Source organism: Oryza sativa, chromosome 5 (genome assembly GCF_034140825.1).
Source record: "Oryza sativa Japonica Group chromosome 5, ASM3414082v1".
In the NCBI taxonomy this organism is placed as follows: domain Eukaryota; kingdom Viridiplantae; phylum Streptophyta; class Magnoliopsida; order Poales; family Poaceae; genus Oryza; species Oryza sativa.
Window position 1 is genome coordinate 2,212,960 of NC_089039.1, and position 22,581 is coordinate 2,235,540.

General features: G+C 44.9%; 3 protein-coding genes and 2 long non-coding RNA genes across 5 annotated transcripts; 3 read left to right on the forward strand and 2 right to left on the reverse strand.

Moving 5' to 3' along the window:
* Window positions 1–6,677: 6,677 nt before the first annotated feature.
* LOC9268883 (uncharacterized) lies at window positions 6,678–8,413 on the reverse strand. The gene is made up of 2 exons (XR_003242264.2): window positions 8,118–8,413; window positions 6,678–7,015 (listed from the first exon to the last, which is right to left on the reverse strand). It is a non-coding gene; the product is annotated as an uncharacterized lncRNA (long non-coding RNA).
* Window positions 8,414–8,753: 340 nt separating this feature from the next.
* On the forward strand, window positions 8,754–10,684 carry LOC107280892 (uncharacterized). Its single transcript, XR_003242265.2, has 3 exons — window positions 8,754–8,932; window positions 10,006–10,076; window positions 10,313–10,684. It is a non-coding gene; the product is annotated as an uncharacterized lncRNA (long non-coding RNA).
* Window positions 10,685–14,047: 3,363 nt separating this feature from the next.
* On the forward strand, window positions 14,048–15,053 carry LOC4337748 (probable glycosidase CRH2). Its single transcript, XM_015783064.3, has one exon. The coding sequence runs from the start codon at window positions 14,365–14,367 to the stop codon at window positions 14,722–14,724; it is 360 nt and encodes a 119-aa protein (XP_015638550.1). The 5' UTR covers window positions 14,048–14,364; the 3' UTR covers window positions 14,725–15,053.
* A 3,753-nt stretch (window positions 15,054–18,806) lies between these two features.
* LOC4337749 (chitinase 10-like) lies at window positions 18,807–19,913 on the forward strand. The gene has a single exon (XM_015784766.3). It carries the CDS (start codon window positions 18,866–18,868, stop codon window positions 19,751–19,753), a length of 888 nt encoding a protein of 295 aa, XP_015640252.1. The 5' UTR covers window positions 18,807–18,865; the 3' UTR covers window positions 19,754–19,913.
* An 817-nt stretch (window positions 19,914–20,730) lies between these two features.
* Window positions 20,731–22,131, reverse strand: LOC4337750 (hydrophobic protein LTI6B-like). Its single transcript, NM_001402483.1, has 3 exons — window positions 21,665–22,131; window positions 21,426–21,548; window positions 20,731–21,301 (listed from the first exon to the last, which is right to left on the reverse strand). The coding sequence occupies exons 2-3, from the start codon at window positions 21,545–21,547 to the stop codon at window positions 21,187–21,189; spliced, it is 237 nt and encodes a 78-aa protein (NP_001389412.1). The 5' UTR covers window position 21,548; window positions 21,665–22,131; the 3' UTR covers window positions 20,731–21,186.
* Between the last annotated feature and the right edge of the window lie 450 nt (window positions 22,132–22,581).

Here is a 22,581-nt window from a genome sequence, read left to right on the forward strand (position 1 = left end):
CTTATTAATTACTAATTTGGCCATAGAAAACCTCAATTGCTTTTGACCGCACACTACATTACATTACTACAACCAAGGACATATCTTTGTCCTCCACACATCAATAGAAAACCAACAACTTTATAACTTTACTTTGTTGTACATAAGCAGAGCTTCAACCTACAGCTTTATCTCTTCTCTAGTCTAGCCAAATTATTTCAGCTTCAATTAAAAATGAGAGTCGAGCTAGCTGATCAATGGGTTTAGTTTGTGTTACAACTTCATTCCAGATCCAGCTCTTGAAAATAAATTTAAAAGTTAGAGCCCCGGCAAACAAACATGCATATATATATCGATCAAAAGAAAATTTGGTCCTGAAAGAGGTGAGTTACGCAATAAGATTAGTACTAGCATCGTACTCTTTCCGTCCAAAAAAAGCTCAACCTAGTAGGAGATTTGACCGATAACTCTCTATTCAGATTTGTTGTACTAGTTTTTTTTTTTTTGGAACGGAGGGAGTATGTTTTTAACAGGCAATGTCGCAACAGGTCGCGATCCTATTTACAGCTAGCTAATTGCAAGTCGTCAAAAATTAATTTCGATTAATTTTGTATACTTGCAGTTGTGCATATATATGCAGTCGATCATATCTAATCCATCATGTTCTTACATTCCAGGACTGGTGGAGTACAGAATTAATCAGTACGATCAAAACGTGTGCCACCCATCGTGCAGTATTCCACTACTTCGCGTACGGCGCAATACTCCCATTTTTGTTGGTTGGATTGTGGGCTTTGTCCCACTTTTGTTGAGCCCAAAAAGGGCCACAGCCCGTCCTAAAAGAAAAGAGCCCAGTTATAGTTTTCTACATAAAAGAAAGGAAAAAGTACACCGAAGTTCCCTCAACTTGTCATCGAGTTACAAAATCGTCTCCCAACCATAAAACCAGGTATCCAGCATCCCTTAACTAACCAAAACCGGTCACAATAGGTCCTTTAGTGGTTTTGACCCCGGTTTTATCCTACGTGGCGGCTGAGTCAGCACGGGACCCACGTGGGCCCCACATGTCAGGCGGCCACATCAGCCTCCTCTCTCTCCCTTTTCTCCTCATCTCTCCCTTCCTCATCTCCCTCTCTCCCTTCTGTAAGTCAACCGGCAGGAGGAGGATGGCGTCGGCGGCCGGCGACGGGCGACGCGGCAGCGGTGGGGGAGGAACTGCAGGCGTGCGGCGGGGGGATGTAGCGCCCGTTCCGTCGTGGCGCCTAGCGGGAAAATTATCTCTTAAAAACCCTAATCGCGAAATTTGTTTCTTTGCTTGTTGTCTAGTGTCCGTGCCATCTCAAGATCTCAATCCCCGATCTATCGTCGAGTTCAAATCCGAATCCAAATCCTTCCAAATCAAATTCCTCCACAAAAGTCTATTTTGCCTCCCCCGGGGGTCGATGGGCCGATTTCCTCCCAGCCCATCTCCCCCTCTCCCCCGGCCCATCTCCCCCTCTCCCCCGGCGCGCTCCCGCTCTCTCTCTCCCTCTCTCTCGCTCTCTCTCGCCCCCTCCCCTTCCCGGCGCACTCCCTCTCCCCTCTCCCTTAGCTCCGCTCCGCTCCGCCCGCGCGCCGCGCGCGCGGGAGCCGCGCCGAGCGCTCCTCCTCCTCCGCTCTGTCCGCGCGCGTGCGCGTGAGTCACCGCGCCGAGCGCCTCCTCCCCTCGCTTCCCTTCTCCTCTCCCTGGCGAGCTCCCCGCTCGCAAAGCCGGCCCCCGCGCGCTGTTGTTCGCGCGCGCGCCCGCGTGGTCCTCGCCCGCACCGCGTGGTCGCCGCCCGGCCCCGCTGCCCTGCCGCGCCTGCAGCCGCTCGGCCCCGCAGCCAGCGCGCGTGCTCGAGCCGCGCCTCTCCATCCGCCGCGCCCTCCCATTGCAAGCCGCGCGCGCGTGCCGAGTGGCCGACCATCTGGTCGCCGCCGCCGTCACCCTCTGCCGCGCCAGCCCGCGTCTGTCGCCCGTGTCGTCGCGCCGCTCCAAACCTCTCCGCCGTCATCGCCGTCGTCATCGCCTCGGCCCCGCCACTCCGCGCGCAAGCCGCCAAGGGACGGAGGCCGAGCCCTCCTCCCTCTGCCTCGACGCCCCCGCTCCCCTCCCCCTTTTCCCAAAGAAGAAAGGGGCGAGCCCCCTTTTCTCTCCCTCCTTTTTCCCCTTTTCCTCCCGCCGGCGTCATCCTCCCTCCCTCCTGTCGCCGTTTTGGCCGCTAGCCGGAGCGACAGCTCGCGCCTTGACCGCCAAAGTCGGTTTCCAAACCGACATTGCCGCCCCCTATAAACCCAAGCGCCCTCCCTTCCCTTTTCTCCCATTCTTCCCTGTTTCTCGCCCGCGCCATTGCCGTCCCTCTCGCCGACCGCAGCCGTCGCGTGTGTGCCGGAGGAGCTGGTGCGCACTAGGACGCGGAAGGGGACTCCGGGCGCTCGTCTTCCTCCTCTTCCACGGCCCGAGGCCGGAGAGATCCCTCCCGCGCCGTCGGCCTCTCGTCACAGCGCCCCTCCTCACCTCGGTGATGCCTCCCTCCGTTCTTCCTCCTCGCTCCATCTCCTCCCCCTAGCTTTCGGTAGTAGCTCGAGTAGACTCCCCGTAGTTAGCCGGCGCCGCCCCGACCGTTGCCGTCGCTCGCCGTGTGCTCGCCGCCGTCGCCGCTCGAGCTCCGTAGCACCCACACGTCGCCAGCCTCGCTCGGCGTAGCTCCGTCCAATCCGACGCTAGCATCGAGTTCCCGAAACCGCGTAGATGCTCTCACCGCCGGGAATCGGTCCCTCGTGACCTCGTCGGCGTTTCCCTCTTCCCTCCCCGCCGGTTGTCGCCGCCGCGATTCGCCGCCGTCGAACTCCCTCTGGCGAATCCGAGCCGTTGGCTCGTCTCCCCTCATCACGAACAACCGCCCGGTGTGCTAGCTTTTGCCCGTGTCGCCGTGGTTCGCTCCGCCGCTCGCCGCCGCCGCCCGCCGTCCATTCGCGGCCGGGTCGTCGTCTACCTCCCGCCGGCCCGCGTGGCAGCCACGTAGGCGCCACGTCGGCGCCAGCTCAGCCTAGACCGGGTCGAGCCGACCCCGGTCAGTCCCTCCCCGTGCGCGCGTTCCACCGCGAGCCGTGAGGCTGCGCGTGGGCCCGCTGCATCCGCGTCCACCGCGAACCGCGCGCGTGCACCGCGTCCCTCCGCCGCCCGCGCGCATGAGCCGCGTACTCCCTCCGCACGGTGAGCCGAGCCGCTGACAAGCGGGTCCCACCCGGGACCGCGCATGGTGAGCCCGGTCCACCGGCTCTCTCTCTCCTCCCTCCCGCGCGCGCGCGTCTTGGGCCGCTCTGGGCCACCTTCTTGGGCCGGCCGGCCCGTTAAGCTCGGCCGAGCCGCCCTTTCTCTCGGGCCGCGCCCTAGCCGCCCGAGGGAAGTCTATATTCCCTCCCTCTCCCCTTTTCTTTTCTTTTCTTTTCCAAAAAAAGGGGATTTAATTAAATCCTTTTCCTTTAGACCAAAAATCCAATAATCTTAGAAGTTCAATATCTTTCCAACCGTAAATCCGTTTGACTCCGTTCAAATTCCAAAATTTCTCAAATGTCGAGATCTATCCAATGGCACGCTTAGAGGTCATTAATAGGGCTTTATTTTCGCCGTTTGTTGAGTTGCCCCATTTTGCGTGTAGTTTCGGAGCCCGAAGACCCGCAGTGCGAGGATTTCGAGGATCAAGCTCCAGATCTCGAGCAAGGCAAGCCACCTTTGAACATCTTGAGCCTATATTTGAAATCTAATTATATTGCTTGCAAAATATTATGCATTGATAGGATTACACTTAATCTGTTGTTCCGTCTGCAAGGCAGATTGGCAGACCTACCTAACTTGTTGCATTTGATCCTTCCATTGTTAATTGCTATACCATGTCCCCTTGTAACCATCCAGTTGCGCCTCGATATTCGTGCACCCTATGCCAGTATCGACGGTCGCCTTCAAACTTAAAATCTGAGTAACAACTTGGGTAAAACTGGAGTTTTACAAAAGACTTGGAAAACCCGACACCTGGGTCGGTGCTTGTGAACTAAATGAATTTCCAAAACCGCGGACCGGGGAACGTACCGGGTGTACGGTTTCCCGCTCTCGCACTTAAGGACCGATTCCTTGGAATTTCATCCAAACATAAGACAAGTACGACCACATGGGTGGAATGGGACACCCCTGGCTGAGTAACTAGCTTATCAGGGGAGCCTTGATGCCGAGAGACATGTGGATTCGCCGGGGTGGTGTCGGGGAGGACCCCTGGGCTTCCTGGCACAGTATGGTCTGGGACCTAACCTCTTGTTGGTCTGGGACCCCTCTCGTCGGCATATGGTAAACCTGTGTTGGCTTTGGAAATGCCTTGTCATGAAAGCTTGGAGGTCTCCCGACGTGGCTGATCCCCACGGGCTGGGTGATCTGGGTTAGTAATGTCGTGTGGGTAAAGTGTACCCCCTCTGCAGAGGTTAACAAACTGTTCGAACAGCCGTGCCCACGGTCATGGGCGGATGTGAGGTGATTCCTAGCGTAGTTTGGTTTGACTACTGCTTGTGAAATTGCTGTGTGAAAAGGGGTTCGGTGTTTGAAAAATCTGCAGCTGATGGGATTAGCTAGGCCCGGGTGGCCGTTTGAAAAGTTGTTGGCCCGGGTGGCCGTTGAAAAAGCTGTTGGCCGGGTGCCAACCTTGTTTAAATTCTAAAGACTGATACATTGCACATACTCCGACCGGACGAGACGCACTGTCTCATCCGTGTCGTTTGAGAAGCACTCACTTAGTTGTTTCAGAAAAGAGTTCAAATAAAATTAATTGCAAAAACACCAGCCTTTCCTTGAAGCCTGCATTAAACACTTACTTCCCATGGCTTGCTGAGTACTCCCGTACTCACCCTTGCTCTATATAAATAATCCCCCCAGTTGCTGAAGAAGATGAAGCGGATCCAGCTGATGAGGAGTTCTTCCAGGAGCAAGCCGGCTACGATGAGTTTTAGGGTTTCGGCCTAGTTCCCAAGTCGCGCCTGTGTTGATTGGTCCAAGTCCTGGCTTCCGCTTTCCTTTTGTAATGCAGTTGTGAGCTCGGGATCTGTCCGCAGCCCAACATGACTGTACATCTACTCTATAATAAAGAGACCTCTGTTGCTGTGATATTATGTCTCCCTGTGATACCAGCACTGTTTCCTGGGACTGGTATCGATTAACAGGTTAATTTAGAGCGTCACGGGCTAGTTCCGGTCGGGACTAGTTCGGGGCGCGACAGGGGAGGAGCGGCGGGCGGGCTCCTCCACCAGCCGCCGCCCACGAGGCAAAGGAGCAACGCGCGGGCGGACAGCGGGGGCGGGCGGCGCGCGGGCGGGCGGCGGGGGGAGGAGCGACGCGCAGGCTCCCCCGCCGGGTGCCGCCCACCCGGCAGAGGAACGGCGACGACGACACAGCATCGGCCTCGTCGGAGGCAAGCGCGGCGGCCCCACCCTCCTCGACCGCGAGGCGGGAAAAGTGCATAGCCTCCACGGGAAAAGAGCCCAGGACATTTTCCTCTGAAAATTAAAAGCCTAGAGCCTGGGGGGCACAGGTTCTTGGCACTATTTAGCAAAGATTTGAACTATAATCTATACAGACCTTTCAAAAAGTATCTGGTCAAGGGAAATGCCAAAATCAAATGCAACCAGTATATACATTACAACCAACTTTATGAGGACATAAAACTTTTATCCCTACTTCCTCCTCATTTCTGTATATTAACACCTGCATCAACAAAAAGGCATAGGAGAAAAGCATGAAAATCACAAAATTGGAAACCTCTCTTTACTAATGAACAATGACCACTGGGTCGTGCTGAGATTTGCATTTGACACATAATGAGATTTGCATGTTCGAATCAGATTTGAACACAAAGTACGATTTAGTAGAAAAGATAGACTTGTCTGAAGGAACAAGTACTGTGTATCAGGGTAGAACACTTGAAGAACTGCACCTCAAAGGTGCAAAGTAATCCTGAGAGCTGGGAGCAAAGGAAAGAAATACTTTACTGCCGAAGTTAAGCTCACAAGACACTCTGCAGTCGGCAAAATGAAGGGTTTAAAAGTACAAGAGGGAGTTCTCTGCCTCTGCATCCTAAAATATCAAACTCCCAAAATCTCTGCTTTACAAGACCATATAGTAGATAAACTTCAATCCTTTCTTAATTGCAGTACTCTTTTTATGTTGTACTCCTGAAAACCCTTTTAGTTTTATGTCCAGTAAAAGTCCAACGAATAAGCACAAAAGTCTGCTCATGTTCAATTAGATGACTGAAATTTGCTACTAGAGAATTTGTTGCCCACGCACATTTTGCTAACAAAACTCTTCATTACTGGTTGGGGGATGAGTTGAATCAGCTGGTGTAGCTTAGAACTTGAACACGTTGCGGCACTGCATATATGCATCTAACACAACTACTCCGTACTCACTGCACCTAAAAATATGCTAAGAAAATTATAGACCGGGCAAAGCTTTAGTAAAATATGGAACACAATAGAAATATGTAACAAAATTTTAAAAATTGGCAAAACATATGGCTCTTGAGGTTTTTTTGCTATCGTAGCAGATCACAAAACAAAGCTATGTTAGGTATAAGTTAGGTTTAATCTGAACTAGAAAACAAAAATAACAAAACTGTATACAGCTAGTAGAACTGTACTAACTAAAAATGTGCTGCCATTTTTTCTGGAGATATATGAATGGTATGCAGTGTTTGCTACAATCTTGAGTCAATTTGTTGAACGCTAATTACAGCAGAACCGGAAGTGTGTAGAACTCTAGATTCTACTAGAAATGGTCAGGCATATCGGAAACTGAAAGATACAGTCTGAACAGAAACATTTGAACAGAAACAGTTTGAACAATAGTCTTGCCTCTGTAGTTTGCACAATGTGAAGTAGCACATAGGAATTGCTCACTTTGGCACATTTGGAATTGCTTGGGTCTCTAGAAAGGCATCGTCGGCCATGGCCCCTAGGCTCCTCTTGCTCTGAACTCCTACAGAGAAAAACAATAGAACTATGTAGCTAAATTTTATAAAAGTTGACAAAGACAAAGACAAAGACAAAAACAAATACAAAGACAAAGATGCAGCAAAGCTTTATAGACCGGGCAAAGCTTTAGTAAAATATGGAACACAATAGAAATATGTAGCAAAATTTTAAAAATTGACAAAAACAAAAACAAATATGACAAAATTTAAAAATGTGAGATGCTGCCAAATACAAAATATGACTTTTTTTTAAAGAACTAACAAATTCATGTTTAGTAGCTGACAAAACTACAAAATTCACAAATCTGACAAAACTAAGTACTCTTCACTTAAAATTGTGAGGTGATGCATTCTAATTACTGACAAAAATAACAAAACCATGTACTGTTAATAGCTTACAAAATTACAAAATGACGGTTGAATCCTTCACCTCTTAGTCTACAAAATCATCTAAGATTTGTCATTGTCCCACAGCCATATACCCTTTTAGTTTTGATTGAAAACAATGACAGAAATATGGATCTATATGGCCGCAAAAATGCAAAAAAATTGCTCACATATTGAACTAGATCAGGACGCAAAAAACAGCTAATTACTCAAAAAGCACATATCATAACTTTCTGCTACTTCATCTATTACCAAAATTCCAAATCTTTTTAGACAAAATGTGCAACGGAATCAGAATAGGGAATAATCTTGACCAAACTAAGGAATTCCAATGAAAAGCAAAACTAGCTGACATCAAATAGATGATACATGCTATGTCTAAGTTCTAACTAAACTAAGTATCCATGGGAGCATCAGCAAACAAATCCACTTTATTAGCAAACAAACGAGTCAGCAGCATCAGCAAGCACGTGGGATTCATAGCTCCATGTGTAGCCAGCCTTGCTACACAGGAGCGCTCCAGATTCTTCTCTTCTTTTTTTTTTTGCGGGGAGATTCTTCTCTTCTTTGAAAATCAACTGCTACTAGCACTCTACGGGCAGCAAACAAATCCAATTTAACAAACTGCATCGCCTCTATAGAAGGAGGGATTTGAATTAGGTTTGCAACAAGGGGAATTGAATCAACAAAGTGCGGGAGGATCTCCACGCAGAATGTTACCTTCGAGACGAGGTTCGCGGGCGGAAGGAGGGCTAGAGGGAAAACAGCAGGCGGCTGGATCGGAGCAGCGGCTGGCGAGGAGAGGGGCTCGCATTACACCCTCCTTTGTGCCGGGCTATAAGTCCACCGGAGGAGAAGACGACATCAAGGGCTCCATCCGCCGGAGGAGAGAGCGATGTCGAAGGCATCAGCCGCGTCATGGTCCCGCCGCCGCATCGCCGCCGGCGATCCAAACACCTCCCTTCGCTATGACTGCGAGTGTGTGGATGTGAAGGAACACCAGGTTAGGTTCAGATGCAACAAACGGGTCTCAGCCCAGTAGCTTATGTGGGCCCGATAAGGGGAGAACGAATCTTGGAACACATCGGACGATCACAAATTCAGCTGATAAGACGAAAAATTTCAGCAGGCTGTTGTATAGCAAATCCCAAAAAAAAAAAGGCAAAAAGGCTTTGTTTGCATGTACGCAATATGCAGTTAACAAGTGGGCCTCTGTATTTAGAATCGAACGGCCCAACCTCCTGGTAGATTCGTGGGCTGTGTGAACATTTGCAAACAAATCCCTATCTCCGATCACAATTTCTGTTTTACGTCCTTATTTTACATTTAGATCCTCGTTTCCCTCTGTGATTTTTCATTTTGGTCCCTGTCTCCGGAAATCACTGGCTCTCGCAGTCTCGCTGCCCCCCCCCCCCCCCCTCCGCCGCCGCCGGCATCCTCGCCGTCGCTGGAGGCATGGCGACACGGCGGCCTGAGAATCCCCCACCGCCGGATCCTGCGGATCGACATCCTCACATCCCTCCTCCGCCGACGAGGTCAGCGCACCAAATCCCCTCGTTTTATGGCCTCACAGATCGATTCTGAAAGTGAATATGTGTGTATCTCTTTGATGCAAATCCGAGTGGTTACTGATGATTAGTTGCCGTAACCTCAACATATCATATCATCAAATTGGCTGTTGTAAAGAGCTGGTTTGGATGTAATTTGCCCCTTTCGGGGATTTAGGAAACAATATTACTACCAAATTGCAGAAACCTGCCTGAACTTTTTATCATGAGATTTGCTTTGGTCCAATAAAAAATACTCCGAGATACCGGTACCTCACGGTACCAAATCGTTTTCGATCATTGGATCCAGTTCGATTGGAAACGATTTGGTGCCGTGAGGTACCGGTATCTCGAGATACTTTTTGCTGGACTGGAGCAAATCTCGCAATTTAATACTCATATCGACTACTGCAAATCTATAATCATTCCCAGATTAATTATCAAATCTAGGAGAAGTGCGCACATGCAGGTTTCTGCAATGTAGCAGTGTTGTTTTTCACATTAACATTTTGTTATCCTATAAACATGTATGCACAAACAGAAATTCCTAAATCAACAACTATAAACATGTATGATAAAAGATTGCTGCATTAGGGTACTGGACAACTTAATTCGACAGCTTCTTTGACAATGGCAGTATCATTTCCTGATGAGTTTCATTTGAAATTGGATGATAACTTTGCTTACTGAAACTGCAATTTAGATCCTGAACTAATTTTCAGTAGTAAAATGGAATGAATAGATGAAGCATCTCTGTGCTTCATAGGTGAAAAAAAAAAAGACAATGCTGATATATCAAACTGCATTTCGGTAGTACATTCAAAATCATCAAGAGAACGGGTAAGGCTGTGAATAGATGATGTTTTTCTCATTATGAATCCTGGCTTTTTCTTCCTACAATTTGCTTTCTGCAAGATTTGTGCAGCTAGCTGCCTCCTTTCCTTTTTCATGTCATGTATCTGGTAGCATGAGGCAATGTTATTTGGCAAGAACAGATCAAGAGATCATGCATAGGAAATGCAATGAATGATGAAAAATAACTCTGATTTCACATGCACCAGAATTCATATGCAAGCACATCATATCCCCTGGACTCTGAAGAATCTGCATGAAGCCATGTTCAGACTGAGAGGTCCGAAGCATATATTTTTGTTCCGGTGTGCTTATGCATGTGCCCTTCTAAAAACCATAGATGAAAAAAAAATGTCTGGACTAACAAAATAAATATGCATTAGTGTATATATCAGAGTCAGAGATGACCATTTTGGATAAAATAGTTAGGCACCGTTGCTATATTAGAGCCTTGAGAATTTATTCAACCAGCAACAAACAGATGGTGATGATAAGTCACATGGATCAAACCTGCAGAGACCACAACAATGATCAATCTGCAAGTAGACTACAACGACAGTAGTAAAAGCAGCACATGTATATGAATCTGGCCGGAATTCATGGCCGGTCATTTCGACGTCGACGGATCGGCCGGCCGGCCGGCGGTGCATCACATGGACGGTGGCCGGAGGTAACGACGGCAGTGCCTAATCCCTTTTGCTTCCATGTCTTATTGTTTCAACACTCTGAGCTTACTGTCGCCTACTCACGTGAAGGCATATGTGATGCAAATTATACTATTAAACCTATTGTTTTTCAGGCCAACTGAATTGAGTAGTAGTAGGAGATATTTCCTGTGCTTGAACGGTGATTGGTCCATGCTTGAAACGAATAAGTTCTTTTATTTAATTACTCTGCCCAATTAGGGTCTAGTGCCAATAGGATATATAGCTAATCATATCAGAGATGTTTGTTAACTTGACTATTCTGATTCCAATCTTGTTAAAATATGTGTGCATCTGAATGTGTGCTACATGCATATGTTTGATCACCGGAGCTAGATGATAGATCATGTTACTGCCAAATTAAAGCCGCATTATTACATACACATGCCTTACATGGATATCAGCAGATGTCAGTTTTGAGAAATTGACAATAATTAACCGGCCAATCACGTGGATGAACTTCTTTTACTTGGTTGATCAAGCGACCACATAGAGAGGGAGTTGAACAAGCTGTTGATTATTAACTGCCCTATTTGTCTAGAAAATTAATTTAGTTTGCTTTCTCCAATGTTATCCTCCAGTAGGTGATGTAGGTATCTGCGTACACCATACACAATAGTTTTCATTTCCCTTCCCTAATCAACCAACCCTGAAATAAAATATAAATTTTTATAGTAATTAAGCCCTCTGATAGCGTGTGTATATCATTAGGTGTTCTTTCAGGTACATAGCTTGGATATTAGAAAAAATCATATAACATGTTACTTCAAAGTATAAAATAACCGGCCATCACGTGGAGGAAGGCTTAATTGTTGGTTGAGCCAATGCATGATTAAGTACATGCCGACATGTTAGTGATGTATATAGTTCTCCTTTCCCTAATCAATCGATTGATTTAAAGCGTTTTCTTGGCCTCTGATAGCGTGCTTAATTAGGCACTCTGTCAGAAGATTGATATATATAACTCATATAAGATATTAGGCTGCATTATTATTGACGGTCAGCCCATACCGCCCGGACACTGAAAAACCGTTAGTGGCCGGCCGCCGCGGAGACCGGTTTTCAAACTGAAATTGTTTTTGATGTTGCATCATAGTAGTAGAGAAATAATAATCATACATAGGCCTATTTGGTATGCAATAATAACCATAAGGATTGAAATGTTAACAGTAACTTAGAAATATTGCTACGAGCAAAAGCGTCATCGGACGAGAAATGTTGAGTATGTTGGCTAGGAAAATTGGCCTATAAACATCCTTGTATTTCCATCCCATAATATAAAGATATTATGGGATAAGTATATTCCGTAACCTGATTTGGGAAAATTTTTTTGGTTGGTATTGTGATAGAAAACCGTCTATGAATATGGCCTTTGTGAAGATTAGTTTCTAGTGTAGTCATCTCGCACCTCTTGATCGGTAATATTTGTGATATCCCAATAAATTAAAATTAAAGTAGAATAAGTAATATGGTACGTTGGCTAGTACAATAATGTAAGTAGGCTTAAACCCGCCATATATATTATCTAAGATATAATTGATGAATTCTACCTCCGTTCTATATTGCACTTTATATCGGGAAAAGTGCATCTAGTTTCACTTTACATCAGGTTTAGCTCATAGTTTTAGTTTGCACCGGGTCGCTTTCAAATAAGTTTCACTTAACACCAGGATACATCATCCAAACCTTTAGAAATTTCATCGAATTTTATAAGATATGGATGAAACTTTGTGAAGCATAGTCTAAATTCAAAACAAAGATCATAAGTTACCCGTTTATAAGATTTGGTGCAATTTAGTGCGAAATAAAAATTATTTTGATATATACCCTGATGTAATTTGAAAATATGTACTCCCTCTATCCCAAAATATAAGGCGTCCACGCATTTCAAGATTCTGACTTCGAAACATTTTGACCAACATTTAGTATAATATGAATTTAATTTTACTTGCTAAAAATTATATCATTGGATTGACATTTGAATTTCCTTTCATATGGTTATAATTTTGTTACTACAAATCTTATAATATATGATAAATTATAATATAAAGATTAGTTTTGAAGACCGTGCCAAGTTTGACCATGCCTTATATTATGGGATAGAGGGAGTACTATAAAACAACCTGGTGTAAAGTCCAATTTACATTTTAAAATACAAACATTTTTTACCATGCGTCTACATAAGTACTCCCTGGGTCCTAGGTTAATTCTTTTTAGGACAGAGAGAGTAGTTAAGAAGACGGGTCTGAATTAGTCTGGACTGGACTGGACTATATAGGAATGAACCTCTGAATCTCTGATCGCCGTACGTGTATCATGCGTATGAATGAGAGAGAGATTGATGATGATGAGCGAGCCCACTTGTATGATCAATCATGGAGATGGAGGGTACGTAGCTGCTGCTTGTCAACGTTGGATGGATCGATCAAACTGGTGTCTGAAATTTGAAAGGAAATGAAGGGAGGGCTCTGAATTAACGGTACATGCATGCAGTTGTTGGGTGGAAGAAGACGGCACATGGATCACGCGACGCTGCCGCGTGAGGATCGATCGCCCATGTGAGAGTGAGACACGGCCTTCTCCAGTTCCGTTCGTTCGCGCTCATCTCATGATACTGTCGTCCCAACCCCAGGAAAAACCCAACGTTGAGCGGAGCCCAAGCCACCGCCGCCGCCGAGCACGTGCACTCCCCACCTTTCACATTACCACTCCTCCATCTACGCATGAAAATTTAGTATTTGTCTAAGTAGGCTTAAAATTAATTCTGAGATGTAGTTAGTTTGTAGCTAGAATATAGAAAAGCCGGGGTTTTCAATTTTTGGTCTTAGTTCATTTTCTGAATTATACAATTATTATACTTTCTTAAAATTTAGAAAAAAAACTGAACTGTTTTTGAGTTTATGATTTTGGGAGAAACTGCGGCAGTCAAAAAAACTCCCCTAAACAAGTCCTATAGTATATATGTACTACTATGCGTTGTGAGTGTCTGCGTTGTACCGTGTAATTCTAAAAAAAAAAGTATGTACTATGTTGCATTATTAGAGCAGGTATAATAGTCTATAAGCTAGCTATAAACACATGTCAAGAAGATTAAATAGGAGAGAGAGGAGCAGTGGGCTACAGATCTGTAATCAGCTGCAGCACGGACTCCAATACACAATGTGTATATGACAGGTAGACCCATGTGTTAATAATGTAGTATATGTTTACAGATGACTATTGCATGAATTGGCTATTAAATTGACTATAAATGATTTTGAGCTGATAGTTGGCTATACTATTAAACTTAAACTTGCTCTTAGTATTATTCTTAGATTTCTATTCTCACTTTGTAATGTGATGGTGTAGTACTAGCTTAATTAATGCAACGGAAAGATTAAACTTTTGTAACTCTAAAAAGTTTAAAGACATCAGACAACACAAGTACCATAATAGAAATAAAAATGTATTGATTTATTGTATATATTATAATACAAAAAAAATATAGTATGGCTTCTCACCTCGGTTGATTGATTTTTGATCGATCCGCGGCATCAGCAAAACGTGCATCCCCACCAATCTTGTCTTCCGGATCTTGCCTCCCACCTTCCTCTCTCTCTCTCTCTCTCTCTTCATCCAAGAATCGCCCATGGCTATCTCTACTCTATATATTGCCCATCACCACCACCCACTGCAACCGGCTGTTAATTCGTTCCCCTTCTTAATTCAGTTCTTCAAGCTTTGCATATATATAAACACACATTCTGATCCATCTCACTCTCTCTAGCTTGTTAATTTCACACTCTCTTACTAGCTAGCTAACCATTAGTATCATCAATCAGAGAGTGTAGTAGTAGCTAAGCTAGCTACTGACCATCGATCGAGATGGGTTCTTGGGTTCGCACCATCACGTCGCCATTCAGGAAGGCACGCACCATCCTCAACCAGCAGGCGACCAACACCAGCGGCAGCATCGACGAGCATCATCATCGCCACCGCGCCAAGAAGCCGCGCCGCCACTCCTCCTCCTCCTCCGCCGCCGGCACGCCGTCGTCGTCGTCGTCGTCGTCGACGACGACGGCGACGCGCACCGGCGGCGACGTGGAGGAGGAGGTGGTGATGAGGAGGTCGTCGCAGCTGTACGGCGACGTGATGGCGTGCGCCTACGAGGACGTCCAGGTCATGTGGTCTATGCTCGACAACAAGTCCAGGCTCTGCGCCGCCGCCGCCGCCGCCACCTCCTGACGCCGGCCGGCCGGCCGCCATTGACCGGCGATCCATCCATCCATCCATTGCATGGAGATCGAGATGGGGATCGAGTACATACAGCCATTGCACCATCGTTGCAAATTTGCAGAGAAATGCAGCAGCATTAGTAGTTTACTAGTACTAGTCCATTTCATTGTTTTGATTTTCCATGTTGATTTGTGTGATCGATCGATCGGTCCATGGTCGAGTCTGAATCCCCATTTTTACCGGCAAAGCACCTCTGAATGCATGTGCGGTGCTTAAGCTGGATTAATGGAGAGATTTAATTTAATTTAACTTGAGCTTCAATTCACAACTTCCAACTACACTTGTGCTACCATAGCATCTACTATCAGATTCTTTTTCTTTTCTTTAGAGAGAGGGAGAGAGGGAGCATCTATCAGATTCTTGGTTAATTATTGTTTTCGAGGCAGCCATGTTCTCTGCTCCCTTTTTTTCCCCCTTTTTCTCGTCTCTCCTCTTTCGGTTTAGAGATAATGTATTCCTGCATCATCCGATCCATGAATTAAATTACTATATACTTCTTTTTTTTTAAGATCCAGTTGGTCGGTCGAGTTCAGGCTCAGCGAGCCTGCACCGACTCTGCTTTCTTTGCCCCTCCTCTTCTGTTCTTTACTTTTTTTTTTTTTTGAAATACAGGTTTTATAATGAAAGTAACTTCCGACCTTATCAAGTTCTTTCTTTACATCCATTATATTAAGTTGCCACTTGGTTTGGTTTGCCCCCATGGATTAGTTCATTTCAATCTCCATTAGAAAACTCTATTTTGGTTGTGCTAGCTGCTCAGTCTCTCTTGCTCTTGCAACAAACTAGGGGATGATGGCACACATTACCAAATGACTTGGTAGTCTCCTAGATAATGTGATAATGTTGTATACAAAATCTCTTTTTTTTAAAAAAAACAATATGTATAGTATTAATAATGTTGTAAACATAATCTCTTCTTTTTTCAAAAAAAAGTATACACAATAGTAATAATGTTGTATACATAATCTTTTAAATACTGATGTACACATTTTCTTTAAAAAGAAAAACAATGTTCTATACACATGCGTGGCTAACAACTTAGACTATAAGACCGAGAATGGTAAAACCACAACTTCAAAATAAAAACTCTAGGTCCCATCAAGACTACAATGCAGTATCATCTACGCATTAATTATAGAACTAAAATGATTAGTAGTACTAGGGATATAGATTTCTCCTAGAGCCTGGTTAGAACACAATTTGGTTCAAACAGCCATAGACCACTATTAAACAGTTAATTAATGACTTAGTGTTAATTGTGGCCGGTTATCAGGATAATGCATTATAACACATTGTGGTCCAAATCAACTCAGGTGTACACATATTTTTCAGCAACCCACAGAAACAAATCAACCATTAGCTAAGTGATACAAAAATGATTATTAACCCTTGCTTGTTTAAGTGATTTGGCCTTGTATATGTTAGCATATGCATGCCCAACCTGCGCAAGCATGCATTTGCATTTGCAGACAAAACACATAGACTACATTTGGGCCTAATCTTAAGTGGGCTAGGGTGTGTCACATATGCACCTTGTGACAATTAAGGCCCCATTCATAGAGAATGAAATTTGATAGTACTACCAAATATATGTTTCCTGCTTTGTGAATAAATCATGGGTAAATTGGAACATAATAATAATCGTACTAACACACAAACACAACTTCTTTATTGCACCTACCGTTTCACTAAGATACCTCTAGTTAAACTAACGTTACCGTATTAAATTCCAATCGTCTAGACACACTATGATTACAAAAATCTGCAAATTACTGTTTGGATTGTCATGCAGATGACTTGGGCTTGTCAAAGATTTTACTGTTAGTAATTCAGGTTTCAATTTTCCCATAAATCAATATATTGCCACATCAAATATGTTCAGGAATGCTAGGGACGGGATACCATACATCCCCCAAACGGGATAACCAGCTAGCATCATCACCGACTAGCAAGAGACTGTGAGAGGAAGCATCGATGGAAGCTGGCAGCAGGCGCGACCCCGTTCTTCTCTCCGCCATCCACGCGGACCATGCTCCCTCCGTCGGGCCCATCTTCCTCGTCGGCTCCTCCTCAACGAGGTCCACTTCTACGGCCTCCACGACCAACTCCTCACTGCCCTCTCCCCTCCACTCCTCATCGGCTTCTCCGCCTCTCTCGCCTCCACGCTCTCCTCACCCTCCAAGCCCTTTCCCACCACCAGCCGGCGGTGGCTGGTGAGAAGAGGGGCGGCGGTGGTGGTAGCCGGATTCGGGGGAGGAAGGGACGCCGGTGGTGGGAGCTGGATCTGGGAGAGAGAGCGGTGGCGGCGGCCGGAGCTGGGGGAGGGTGCGTCACCAAAGCCGGGGGAGGGAGCAACAGCGGTGGCCGGAGCTAGCGACGGAGGAGCGCTGGGGCGGTAGTGGTCGTCAGCATCGGCGTCGGGTATGTATCGCGTGATACTGATAAGTATCACCTGATATCTCGCAAGTATCACCTTCTGTGTGATAAGAATCGCATGATACCTGATAGGTATCACCTGATACCTCGCAAGTATCACCTTCTATGTAGTAAGAATCGCATGATACTTGATAAGTATTACCTGATATCTCGCAAGTACCATCTGAAACGTGGTAGAATCGCCTAATACCTAATATGTATCACCCGATACCAGACCTGATACCTAACCGGTATCATCCCGTTTGAAAACGGGATTCCTTTATATAGCAGCCCTCGATATGTTTCTGCACACATGAAATTGGCAACAAACTAAATCCTGAAAGTTATCGATAATAATCCATATAATACTGCCATATGAGCCTACCTGACAATCTTCAAAATTTTGTATGCTATGTAAAAGCACATAAAAGTCGATCATGGAATATTGCAAAGGCCAAACTCCTCGATATTAAAAACTGGTAAAATATTACGCACATGTGGGTGGACTTTCAACATAACTTTAGTAAGATCAGAGATGTACCGTTAGTTTTTGTCTCTTAGAGTATGTGTTAGGGGACACATCGTGTGTGGTGTTGCGTGTGTTTGCCGTGTAATAAAAAAATGGTAAAATATCTTCAAATATACTCCAGTTTGCATGCACCATTAATACATCGATAGAGCCAGATAGATGCTCTGTCCAAGGCTCGTGCATGAGGCCATTGACCTAGCCTGATTCTCGAGGATATATATATATATATATATATATATATATATATATATATATATATATATATATATATATATATCATAAGAAATACTATCGTTCCTGACTTCCTGTAGAAAAAATTACTCCGTTTTAGACATTGACATGATTTAATTATGACATACTCCGTAACTTTTGAGACCTGTGATGATAAAATTTGATTAGTTTGTAACATTTAGGAAAAAAAAATACATTTCGAGACCATCATAGATTAATCCATACAATTTTACATGTCGTACACACATCATATCAAAATATTACAAAACATGTTTTTTTAAAAAAAAAATCGATAGAGCGCGCGCTAACCATGTTTATATGTACAAACCTTTTTTTTTTTGCGGTGAAGCAAAAAAACAACAACTTGTATTTGTGATCGTTATAATGAGTACTAACCAAAAAACTTGGCAATTAATAACAAGTATTGCTAGATCAAATCATCAAAGTCAAACCGTTGAAGATACTCACCTATACTTACTCTAGTCGCCGCCATGCATGCACATGTGGTCACGTTCTCTCTACTCCATAATCCATACTCCATCCGTTACAAAAATAAACAAATATAACACTGTATCTGTTTTTAAATAGATGACAGCGTTAACCTTCGGTTACATGTTTAACCGTTCGCTTTATTAAAGAAATTACATAATTATAATTTATTTTATTATGAGTTATTTTATCACTTAAAGTACTTTAACCATGATTTATATCTTATATATTTGTATAAATTTTTTAATTAAGATGAATGATTAAACATGTGTTAAAAGATCAACGGTATTTTCTATTAAAAAATAAAGTAAATATAAAATATGACACATCCTACTACTACTACAGCGAAATTGACGGTACGAAGGGATCATATAACTAGAAATGTAAAATTGTTCATCGCCATTTCTTGCATTTTCTCCATCAATAATGGCGGGACGACGACGACGCCCATTCGCTGCTCCGGTCATCAACTATCTCCTCCTAGCCCTGTGGCTCGCCGCGTCGTCGTCGTTCGCCGTCGCCGTCGCCGTCGCCGGCCATGGCCGCGGTCGCCGCAGCCATGTGTCGTCGATCGTGACGGAGGAGATGTACAACAAGTCGCTGTTCATCCACAAGGACGACGCCGCCTGCCCGGCGAGGAACTTCTACACCTACGCCGCCTTCCTCCGCGCCGCCGACCAGTACCCGAGCTTCGGCGGCGCCGGCGGCCGCGACACGCGCCGGCGGGAGGTCGCCGCCTTCCTCGCGCAGGTCTCCCACGAGACCACCGGCGGCTGGGCCACCGCCCCCGATGGGCCCTACACCTGGGGCCTCTGCTTCAAGGAGGAGCTCAAGCCGGCGAGCAACTACTGCGACGCCGCCGTCGCCGCGCGGTGGCCGTGCTTCCCCGGCAAGTCGTACCATGGCCGCGGCCCCATCCAGCTGTCGTGGAACTTCAACTACGGGCCGGCCGGCGAGGCGGTGGGGTTCGACGGGCTCCGGGAGCCGGAGGTGGTCGCCGGCGACGCCGTGGTGGCGTTCAAGACGGCGCTGTGGTTCTGGATGACGCCGCGGCCGCCGTCGAAGCCGTACTCGTGCCACGACGTGATGACGGGGAGGTACCGGCCGTCGAGGGCCGACGCGGCGGCGAACCGGACGGCGGCCGGGTTCGGGCTGACGACGAACATCATCAATGGCGGACTCGAGTGCAACAACCGCACCGGCGGCGATCCCCGGGTGGAGGACCGGATCGGATTCTTCCGGCGATACTGCGGCGCGCTCGGCGTCGATGTCGGTGACAACCTCGACTGCGCACACCAGTTGCCCTACTCATAATCGCGATTTGTTCATTGCTACTATTACGACATCCTTTTTTTTTGTTTTACTTCTTGATGATGTTTAATTAGTTTACTTGATTATGTTTCTTTCAATAATGCAAATCAAAAGTTCCAATAATGAAAAAATTGGTTAATAGGATCGACAAGTTTGCTTGAAAGAATGTGTTGTAGTGTATACTTCTCGTCTGTTCTAAATTACTCTTCATTCACCGTTCAAAAAAAATTACTCTTCATTCTACCTTTGTCTTATGAATTTGATACTCCCTCCGTTCTTACCTACCCCAAGACAAATAAAGTTTTCTTTACTTCTTGATGATGTTTAGTTAGTTTACTTGATATTATGTCTCTTCCAATAATTCTAAATTAAGTTTCAATAATGAAAATGTTGGTTAACAGGGTCGACACATTAGCTTGAAAGAATGTGATGCGCGTGTATATACTTTCACTGTTTTAAATTACTTATTCGTTCTAACTTTATTTTAATTTGTCAAACTCCATCGATGACCATCAATTTTTAAAAATCGTACTTCACCTCACGCTCTGTCCATAGCGTAGTGCGTGGTTTACTGACACGGCAAGGCAATTGAATGCAAACATTTCACTCTCTTCATATCAAGAGTGATTTGGACAACAACATTTTGCAAACACACGAAATTCAATTTAATCGCAACTTAGCAAGAATACACAATAGCCGGTCCGACCCAACATAAATTTACCGAAGAAATTTCAGCTAAATCAGACACAAGAGACATCTTGTACCAGTAGTGCAGCTCTGAAAGTCTGAAACTACTGCATCTGAAGCGTCGGCCCTTTCAATAAACCTGAAGAAAAGCTAACCTGGGCCGTCAACCTCAACCCCCCGTGAGGAGAATTTCGGCCCATCCAAAGAAGGGGCCCACGGGAAGAGAAAAATATGGCAGCCCATAAAAGTCCATGTAAGCGAGAGGGCCCACTTGAATTCTGCCTCAATCACTCTGAAGATAATCACGTTCCAACAAACCTGATATTATTTGGCTATTTTAGTGACGCGAACCAAATCCCAAAAAGAAAAACAAAAGGTTTTTTCAATGGATAAAGGGGAAAAAAGAGATAGCGATGAGTGCAACTTTATGATCCAAGTTGATGCTCCTTTTTATTAAAGGGATTTGAGTGAGATAATTGTACTAATTATCTGCAATTATGACTACATTCAGAGCACTCTTGAGCAGTGCAGGCACAATTATTGATTCAGTTCCAGTGTTGGAACAAGATATACAGACAGACAGGGAAGCAAGTCTCAAGCTCTCAATAATCAAGTTTACTAGTAAAACAAGTCATAGATAGATATACATAAGAGGGGAGCTTATTCACACGAAAGCAACAGATTAACAGCAAGAGATTCTACATATCATCAAACATTAGAGGAAGAGACTGGGGGGACATTGAAAATGACTAGATGACAAGAATTGGAGCACTCAGGACTGAATTTTGGATGCATATATCATTTCCAAATTCCAACAAGCACACGGCAATCGAGAAGATAGATGAAGCGGTTTGGAGCCCATCCCTGCATACATACATCCAGAAAACAAAGGAAACTTTAGATTGATATGTGTGGAAAAATATTAAGTGAAGTTTTGATGAATTAGCTAGGAGGAGGTAGATTAGGGAATTCGATTTCACTACTTCACCTTGAGGATTTGGTTGATGATGTAGTAACTAATGATGAATTACTTGGTGATGGCGTAGATGGCGTAGATGATGCCGGGGATGTAGCCGAGGAAGGTGAGCAACAGGCAGATCCAGAACTCATGCTGCATATATATGTGCAAGTTAATTAGCAAGAGCAAATCGATCGACCAAATTAAGCAAAAGGCATGGAAGAAACTAAGGTAACAGAGAGTAATTTAATTAGGTACTCCATAATTACCCCGCATCCGAACTTGAGGAAGACGCCGAGGGGCGGGAGGATGATGGCGATGAGGATGTCGATGCAGTTCGCCGTTCCCGCCATCTCTCCTCGATCAAAAATTGATAGTAGATGAACACTCTACTGATTAATTTCTCTCGCAGTATTACCAACAGCAACAAGAACAAGAAGAAGCAGAAGCAAAATAGCTGCAAAGTAAAGTAGCAGTGGGCAACTCTGAACTGCAACTGATGAACTGACTGGCTTTGGCTTTGGCTTCCATATATTTATACTAAGAGAAGACATGGCAGAGTGCCACGTACTTGTGGGGACTAGCAAATTAAGCTACTTCATTCACTGCACGAGACGCGCTCGATCACCGGCCAAATTGCCTTCGCGTCGAAATGATCACGCGGTAGTGACGCGTTGCCTGCTAACTTTGTCTCTTGTTTGCCTGAATTTTGGCCGATTTCTTAGCTGTTAAGCACGGGCGTTTTTGGCATATAGTACATGTACATATATACGAAACCAGGACAAATTCATTTCCTCGATTTCTTTGTTTCCTACAGCTTTTTTTTCCTCGCAACAGTCAAGGTTTATACGCTACATAAAAGCTCGACAGTTTTCATCCGATCGTATTAGGAGGAAAAAAGTTGTCTGTCTGTCTGTCTCTTTCAAAGCACTAGCTTAATTGCACGATCGTCGTATACAGAATCATCACAGCTTGTTAGGGAGGGACCCTGCAGCAAATCAATGGCCTTTGTTCCCTCCACCATCTCAAACGAATATTGTTTTAAGAGGAATATGTGTCTTTTTCTTTCTTTTTTACTTTTCGTTTAAAGCATGGACAAACTATGTATTCTACTGTTCTGTGCATAAATGCCTAAATGGATGGAATGTTGAACATGAAAATGATTCGAGGATACAAACGACTGAAT